At 55.3% G+C, this 7,922-nt stretch overlaps 1 protein-coding gene across 1 annotated transcript; it reads right to left on the bottom strand.

The window, feature by feature from the left end:
- Positions 1–834: 834 nt before the first annotated feature.
- On the bottom strand, positions 835–7,386 carry LOC108934542 (GRAM domain-containing protein 2A-like). The gene is made up of 9 exons (XM_029256335.1): positions 7,206–7,386; positions 6,747–6,850; positions 5,969–6,125; positions 5,032–5,174; positions 4,871–4,933; positions 3,337–3,499; positions 2,165–2,258; positions 1,281–1,388; positions 835–889 (listed from the first exon to the last, which is right to left on the bottom strand). Exons 1-9 carry the CDS (start codon positions 7,384–7,386, stop codon positions 886–888), a joined length of 1,017 nt encoding a protein of 338 aa, XP_029112168.1. The 3' UTR covers positions 835–885.
- Between the last annotated feature and the right edge of the window lie 536 nt (positions 7,387–7,922).

The raw sequence follows: 7,922 nt of genomic DNA, 5'->3' as shown, positions 1-7,922 counted from the left end.
ACCACGGTAACCGATATTGCTACAGCGACGCAGGTTTCCAAGTTAATCCAGTGACACATGTCAACCACATGCACGTAGCTGTTGTGAAATGCATTTTTCAGGGGTTCACGTTAACGGAATTCGTTGCGGCAAACACGGAACTAGTGAACTGCAAACAACAATATTGATAACAGCAACTGTGAAATCATGTTCATTTCCCCTCAGTGTGGAATAAGAGTACAACGGCTATAAAGCGATTCTTTCAGATGGCTTTTCAGATGGAGGTCAGAAAGAAACTGCAGACTTGTTGCCCCCCACCCCACGGTGCTCCTGATGGCACGTGGTAGAGGATGGTGAGAAAATACGTCGGTCAAACGGCAGATTTCTAACTTGAAGAAAGATGGATGAATGAAACAATAGTAGATGTTTATGTGTTGTAAGAGCAGAAGGGGAAAAGCAGTATGACAAAAGTGCAGACGTATCCCAAATTTCAATCTGTAGCCGTCGTGAAAAGTTCAGATCGGTCTCTAAATTCCGAAGCCGCTGGACTGACGAATCCCACGTCCCTGAAGATCGACATGTTCTCAGATGCCTTTTCGCAATATTGATGAGCGCACGGATGGCCGCGATCGCCAAGGTCATTGACACGTGAGCCATCGGCTGAGAAGAACACCGGTTGTAGACTGGGGTCTGGATCCGACGCCGCGGTGGCACCCAGACCTATAGGCTCCTGCCGCTCCTTAAGATGCTTTTCCGTTGGGAATTTTTGTCCAGCCGTGGATCTCCGGGTGCCCTCAGATGGCCCGCTCCGTCTCAGCATTCGCCGTGCGGAGCCCCGTAGTTAGTGCACGCGGGGGCGTGTCCTCTGAGGCGGGACTTCCTGGGGGGTGCAGCCAGGAGCAGGGGTTACCTGGGAGGACACAGAGACGCACGTGACTATAAAAACTGCCCGAATCCCCCCAGTTCTCCAGAACGGATGGCACGGATGGCACGGTTCTGCTACGGATGAGACGCGGTGCCGAGCTCAGAGCCTCGCGAAGGGCGCCGACGTACGTCAAGACGAAAGCGGGTGGACCGTGACATCTTTCTTCCAGCCTAACAGTACGAACGCCTAAACGAAACATGAAAACGTCCTAAAATAACACCTCGGCATCTCTTCGTCGCACCTTCGGCAGAAGACGATCGGAGCTGGATCCGCAGCCATTTCGACGTACTGCCGCAGTACGGATTCGGCGGTCGCAGGGCGCGGCGCTTGCCGCTGCCGCCTAGCGTCCGAAGCGCCGGGGTCCGGGGGTCCTCACCTCTCCCTTACATGCTGGGCCAGCTTGGTGTTGAGGAAGGACAGCTGCTCCTCCAGGGTGCACACGCGGAACGCCAGGTAGCACGAGGACAGGATGAGGACGACGATACTGCAGGGTAGCGCGAGAGCAGCACGAAGGATGAGTGAATGGAGAGCAACACTGGGGTGCAAAGAATGCTGGGTGGCGCCTTATGATAGCCTGCTCATCATTATGCGAGAAGTTGCAAAGCAGTGCAATTTTACCAGCGGCTGTTCCCGGAAATCCGGGGCGCTGATGAGGAGCCGGGGCGAGCAGCTTAAAGAATGCTAACGAGATCGTGAAGATGTGGAAAATGTTGAAAAATAATACTTCGAAATGCTTTCCGGTGTGCGGGGACAGGGTGACGGGGGTCGCGGCAGTTCCAAGTTTCAACAGTAGATGGCAGTAGGAAGAAACGAGCGCCGTTACCGCAGCCGTGATCGCCGCCGACGTACGGCACGGTAACGGCGCGGTAAGAGCACGGCAACGTCGCGTCTCATCCCGCTTCCCATTTCTACCGACAGCAATTTACGTCTTGCTTTACGGCATCGCCTGCAAACGAGAGCTCTCGCAACACGCAGGCGATGACCAATTTCTCAGCTGCTGAAAATGCAAGGACATGAGCACCGTGACCGCCGCGAAGCGCATTTCGGCTCTCGGGTTCGCCGGGCGTCCGCTCGGCGTACGGCAACTGCTACAAACCTGCACAATGAACAGTTTGTTCACGTTATGGTGGAAAGCTTGTAATTGAATTAGGGTGGAATGCGTGCGGGGGAGGGCGGGCGTGTCGAGGAAACGCGGCCAGCGGCGGCAACGGGAGCCGTGGGAAACGAGGAAAGGAGGAAAGGAGGCGCGGACGGACTCACAGCACGATGAAGAGCTCGAGCAGCCGACGCTCCGCGCGGCTCAGCACGGCTTCCGGTTCGCCAGCGGGGGTCTCGTCGGCCCGCGCGCTTCGCTCTGTGGAGGGCAGCGGGTAGAGGGAAGTCAGGTTTCCGCAGTTCCCTAGTCGCCGAACACCGGGAGCATCGATCGGGTTGCTATCCAGAAGGGGGTGGGGCTGCTGGTAAAACGCTACACCTTCCCATTCCCTCCAGCGCCCCCCTACCCTCAACCCTTCGGGAGGCAGCGGCAGCGCAACACCTAAGGCCACGCTGCTCTCAAAGTACAGTAGCGATGTCGCACCTAGAAACCGCACATCTCCGTCGAGCTTCCGTTGAGGCTGCTTTACTAACAGGATATTCGCACGAGGCCCCAAGTCCTCGCGCGATCCGGGAAGCGGTTCCGCGGGTCGCTCGCGCCGTTCGGCCCCGGCGGACGCGGCGCGGGAACGGACCCCCGGCGAATCGCTCCGAAAGCTCCTTCGGCCGGGAGCAGCTACGCCGGAGGGGCACCGGGGAATGTTTACCGGCGCAAAAGTAAAAGCGAAGTGACACACTTGCACCGCGGTGCGGCTCATAAGCCCCGCAGACCTGCTTGTCGCCAACTAATAAGGCGTCGCCCTCGTTAGCGACGCTGACCGGAAATCCGAGTCCTCGATCTGCACGTGGCACACATTCCCGCGACATATTACCGTGTGCGAAAATGCCAGTAAAAGGTTTAAAAACTCGTTTTCCCTAAGCGCGTTTCAGATTAAATCTCTGCGTTAGACTACATTCCTGGCTGTGTAACATCGCGCTAATCCAGAAAGCGAGGAGGACTGAAGCCCCGCCCGCATAATGCAGGGAATTAGAAGCGCAAACGCATTCTCGCTCGCTGGAAGGACCGTCGCTGTGACGGATGCTTCCGGCGTTCGCAGGGTAAAATGCAACTGAAAGACGGGAGGAAGAAGAGCAGGCAACCGCTCTGCTTACGAGGGCAGCACGTGCAGAGTGTATTAAAGAGCGTAAACGTGAAATGCGTTGGGTCGTAAACCTGTGGGTCAGACGCCCGCAGACAGATACGTGCCCTGCTCCGGTCAACGAGCTGACCGTGACCCACAATGCATGCTGGTCCCGCCTCCGCCACATCGGTATGATGCGCGCTGTACGTCTCTCACCCTCCAGGGGCGAGTCCGTCCGGAAAGGCGAGTCCACCATACCGAGGCTGCTGGCGGAGTTGTCCGGAAGGTCGGGCGGCGACGAGGACGTGGACCCCGAGGAGGACTTGCTCCTCCACTTGAGCACCGGGACAGGGAACTCGTCCGGCGCCGGGAAATCAACCTGAAGGCGGAAGACGACATCGTTCACATGGACTCGACCGCCAAATATGCACCGTCTTCGATACGCTGGTTCACACGGGTGACACGGCACATTGGCCAACGATGACGGTGGAGGCATCCAAGTCAGCGAGACGGAAATGTTAACCGCACTGCGTTCAAATAGCTGTAGAAGATGTCAGGTCACGAAATCACTCTCTCTCATTGCCATCCGTGACAGCGTATGGCTGCTGGATACAGTGCTACGTAGGGGGACCTGCTGACTATGCACTTCAGAGTTGGTACTTCCGGAGAAACGGTGACTGCCTTCTCAACTTTGAACATGGCGTTTGCACGTTCTCCCTCTGTCTGCGTGGGTTTCCTCCGGGTGCTCTGGTTTCCTCCCACAGTCCAAAGACATGCTTTGCAGGTTCACGCTCTCTCTGGGCGAGTGACATAAAGAGAGCGTGTTCCACTGATGTATGGATGAGTGACCCAGTGTAAGTAGTGTATCTAGCAGTGTAAGTCACCACGATGAATAAGGTGTGCGGGCTCATAAGAGTTCATTGGAAGTCGCTTTGGAGAAAAAGCGTCTGCTAAATAAATACATGTAAACCGACAGCATAATTGAAATAAAAAGGTCGTGCAACAGCAAAGGGGTCATCGCGTTCAAGGTCTCACTTCAAACTGATTCTGAGATGAAACCGAACTGCGAAGGACACAGATGCACTGTGGTACTGCGGTCATTCACCGCTGACCTGTAGGGGACCATTAAACTCAAGACGCTGCTTTCTGCAGTCTTTTGGATGCTATTCCACTCACGTAATCAAGAGGACATCGGAGCCGGAACAGTACCGTCGCTCGCCGATTTAGCCGTTGGTGAACGCAGGCCCGTGGTCAAGAACGAGGACCTGGAAGAAAACCGTTCACCGAACGTGCACATTTCGTCGAAACCAACACGAGCGCCCGTCTCTGACATTTATCCGTTCGGCCGATACTTTCCTCAAACGCTACTTGCGACGTTAAGCTGACTGCAGCTCTTTATCCAGCTGGAACTGGACAAATTTAGGACGCGTACTTTGCTCAAGGGAACTAGAGCAGGAGGTGGGATTTGAACCTACAACCAAAGAGAACCAAAAGCAGCAGCTCTAACGCCACTGTGCTGGCCCACGGAGCACTTGCTATCGTCACCTACAAATACCTCATGGCACACGTTGATGATGCCCTTGAAGACGGTGAAAACACACTGTTGTCTACCGCCTGCCGCTCAGCTGAGTGAAAACTTGAGGAAGAACAGTAGCAGAAGCAATGAGAGGTGTGACGGATGGTAAAGCGGCTCTTTTATTGCTCTACGGTCCATAAACACAATGGCGAGAGATGAGATTGCGAGGCTCACCAGCGATAAGGAGCTCGGCTCCTCCACATGCTGCTTCGGACTCAAGCTCTTCTTCCCGTTGACCTGTGGAGCAGAGGCAGGGTCCGAGGTCCGAGGTCAGGGACAGAATGCGGTCTCCTTGAGCAGCCAGCATTTAAAATGTCCGGAAAAGTCCACCTAACCCGAGCAGAGCAGAGCAGAGCAGGGCAGAGCCTTTCTGGGCTCTCTTCGGAGGTGTGGGGTGAACTCTGACCTGGAGATGCGTGCAAATCCTCCTGAGCACGTCGTAGACGCTGTCCCGGGACAGGAGGGACACGAAGACGTACTGCGGGAAGTGGGAAGACATACCGCGGAATCACAAAGCGAGCCTTCGCCTCTTACGCTCGTACTCCCGGCACCAGCCCGCAGTCTTGCGGCGCAGGTCCACGTATTACTCCGTGTTCCCCGAAAACCGTGGCCTGGTTCCCGGTGAACCGCATCTTCCTGAAGGCGCACGCCAGCGAAGGCCAGCAGCCCGCAGTACTGATCGGTCTTCCGGAATCCTGCGTTACCGCATTAACGTCTCCAGGCTTTTTACGGTAAAACGTGAGAGGGAGCAGAGAGGAAGGAGCCCACGGCATTTGTACTCACTGTAAAATTATACAGCCCAATAAAAAGCTTTACTACTGTACGTCAAGGACACTCTTGCATCATCACCTTTTTGATCCAAAGCCAAATTCAAATGTAACCATAAAAAAGCGGTCGTGTACCGCGGTGAAACTTCTCACAGGCCCACAAACCACATTCGCACGGACACACACTTTAGCGGACGAAGGAGCTCGAAAACGCGAGGAAGAGTAAGCAAAGCAGGAACCAAGACAAACGTGACGGCGATTTATCTGAATTTCCGACAGGTAGAAAGAGACGAGCGGGTCCTGCAGGCGGGAAATGTTCCGGGTACATAACAGCGGTGAAATACGGTATGCGGATCCTGTAGAAAAGAAGAGAGAACGTGGAAGAGGAGCGGAGCCAGATTACATCTGAACGCTGGAGACATTTCACACGGTGCAGTGCGGCAGCGTGACGCCAATTTGCCCTTTTGCTTGCTCGTGCGGAGCACCGTTTGCTGCAACTGTATACCTTCTGCCCGGTGTCCGTGGTAACGGCCAGCCCGTTGGGCAGCAGTCTCGCCGTCCGGCATTTCTTCACCAGTTGGACAGAGGTCACCGGAACGGACACCTATGGGGCGGAAAGAGAGGGATGGGGACGTTCCGCCGAGGACATGCATATAATCCGACTGACAATGACCAAAAACGCATTAAATTAACACACTGAGAACACATTAATGTAAAAAGTTACATTATCAGATTAAAAAATGACATTAACACCCTTGTTCTAGCGGAATCCCGCAGGGTAATCCTAGAGAGAACGGGTAAAAAGCAGTAACTACATTTACACTTATTTATAAACAGATGCTTTTGTCTGAAGTGATGTACAACTCAAGGCTAACAGTACGTTTTACCACGGTCAAACAGTTCTCAAAATAGAGACACGACTAGCAAAGCACAGCTTTATTACACGTTACACCAGTAGCTGCCTATAGAAGTGAGTCAGATAGGAAACAGAGTAGAAAGGTGAGCAAGACAGATGGTGTGATGCAAAGTTTATACAGATGATCAGGAGACAAGTGGATCCGCAAGGATTGCTTTGAGACCCTTATTGAATGCTGGGAAGGATTCAGCAGCTCTGAGGGACAGAGGGAGCTCATTCCAGCAAATGGAAAGCGCAGCACACGGGCTGAAAAGAAGCAGGCAGACCACTCTTTCAGCAACTGGGTGTGAGCGCAAGAGAATTGTGCGAAATACTAAAAAGCCGGCTGCTAACGGACCGAACGCCCGAGCAGGGAAGCGAGCCTCACCTTGATGTCCTTGCCAAAAAGGTTTGCATAGAAGCAGAGCCAGTTCGAGGAGATATAGAGGCGGCCCTGGAGCAGGATGTCCCTGAGGAGGGCGCAGGAGTACACTGAAGAGAGAGGAGAGAGACAGACACGCACACACACACATCAAGAATGTACTGCGGAGAGAGGAAGCCCAAGCCCAGCGTGGCCCAACGAACCACGGCACCGCCGGCATCGCGCGCAGCGCTGTTTGCTAATTCGCTGCTGCTGCCCAAGTAATGGCAATCTGCCTGATCGCGTTTAAACGAGGCCATAATAAATTATTGGCGATAACAAAAACAAACAGCACGACGAACCGGAACGGGACTTTCGTTCGCAGGGCTTCTAATAAGGGGGCGCACGGAGCGACCCCCTGCGGAGCCGCTCGGCACTACGGAGGCGGGGAGACGGGCCGGACCGAGCGCTCGCCCGCTCCCTTACCTTTGAGGAGGACTTCGTCTTCGGGCACGCTCCGGAACGCCTCGCGGAACCGCGCGTCGTACTTGCCGAGCGCCCGCGGGGAGGCGCGGGGTTCGGACATGAGGCCGGCGCCGAGGGCCCTCTCCCTCTCGGCTCCGCTCCTCTCGTTCGACGAGCCGAAGGTACGCACCAGACCCAGCATGCCGAGCGTGACGCGCGCTCCCCTCTCCTCGCACCCGCGCCGCGTCGACCTCTTAAATGAGGACCGTAACTCTGCTCTCGTGAGCCCGCGGAGCCCGAGGCGTGTCCTCTTAATGTTTAACTCCGACATGAAGCAACGAGGCCTCATGTGACATACACATCATCGTGTCTCCGTTTCACATGACAGAAAAAAATGTCCTCTTTATCGCCGTCTGAGTAAAACTTTACGACCGACAGGAAAATTTCCATTTCCACGCTGCCTTTCTGCCGCTTCGCGACCGTCCTAAAAAACGCACCCCTCCGTTCGCGTTTCCCCGGGCTCTTAGAGAACGGCCACGCTCGAGGGTTCGTGCGGCTCGGGCTCCCGGGCAACGGGCGCGACAGGGGAGCGCGGCGGGGCCGGTGCCGCCCGGCCCGTCGGTCCGATTCGCGTCCGGATCGCGTTTACGTTCATTCCTCTAGCAGATGCTCTCAGAAGGGACGAGCAGCGATCATAAGCCGACAGCTTTGTCCAAGGTAACTCGCAGCGCATACGGC

Source organism: Scleropages formosus, chromosome 11, assembly GCF_900964775.1.
Source record: "Scleropages formosus chromosome 11, fSclFor1.1, whole genome shotgun sequence".
Classification (NCBI taxonomy): domain Eukaryota; kingdom Metazoa; phylum Chordata; class Actinopteri; order Osteoglossiformes; family Osteoglossidae; genus Scleropages; species Scleropages formosus.
The sequence above is the reverse complement of the archived record's forward strand: the minus strand, read 5'-3'. Positions and strand labels throughout refer to the sequence as shown.

Bases quoted from the DNA above. Each gene is read 5' to 3' on its own strand.
- LOC108934542 (XM_029256335.1), bottom strand. From the start codon at position 7,386: ATGCTGGGTCTGGTGCGTACCTTCGGCTCGTCGAACGAGAGGAGCGGA. The intron at 6,851-7,205 runs GTAAGGGAGCGG...CTCTCTCTTCAG, and splicing joins AGACGAAGTCCTCCTCAAAG to TGTACTCCTGCGCCCTCCTC. The intron at 2,259-3,336 runs GTGAGAGACGTA...TGCCCTCCACAG, and splicing joins GACGGACTCGCCCCTGGAGG to AGCGAAGCGCGCGGGCCGAC.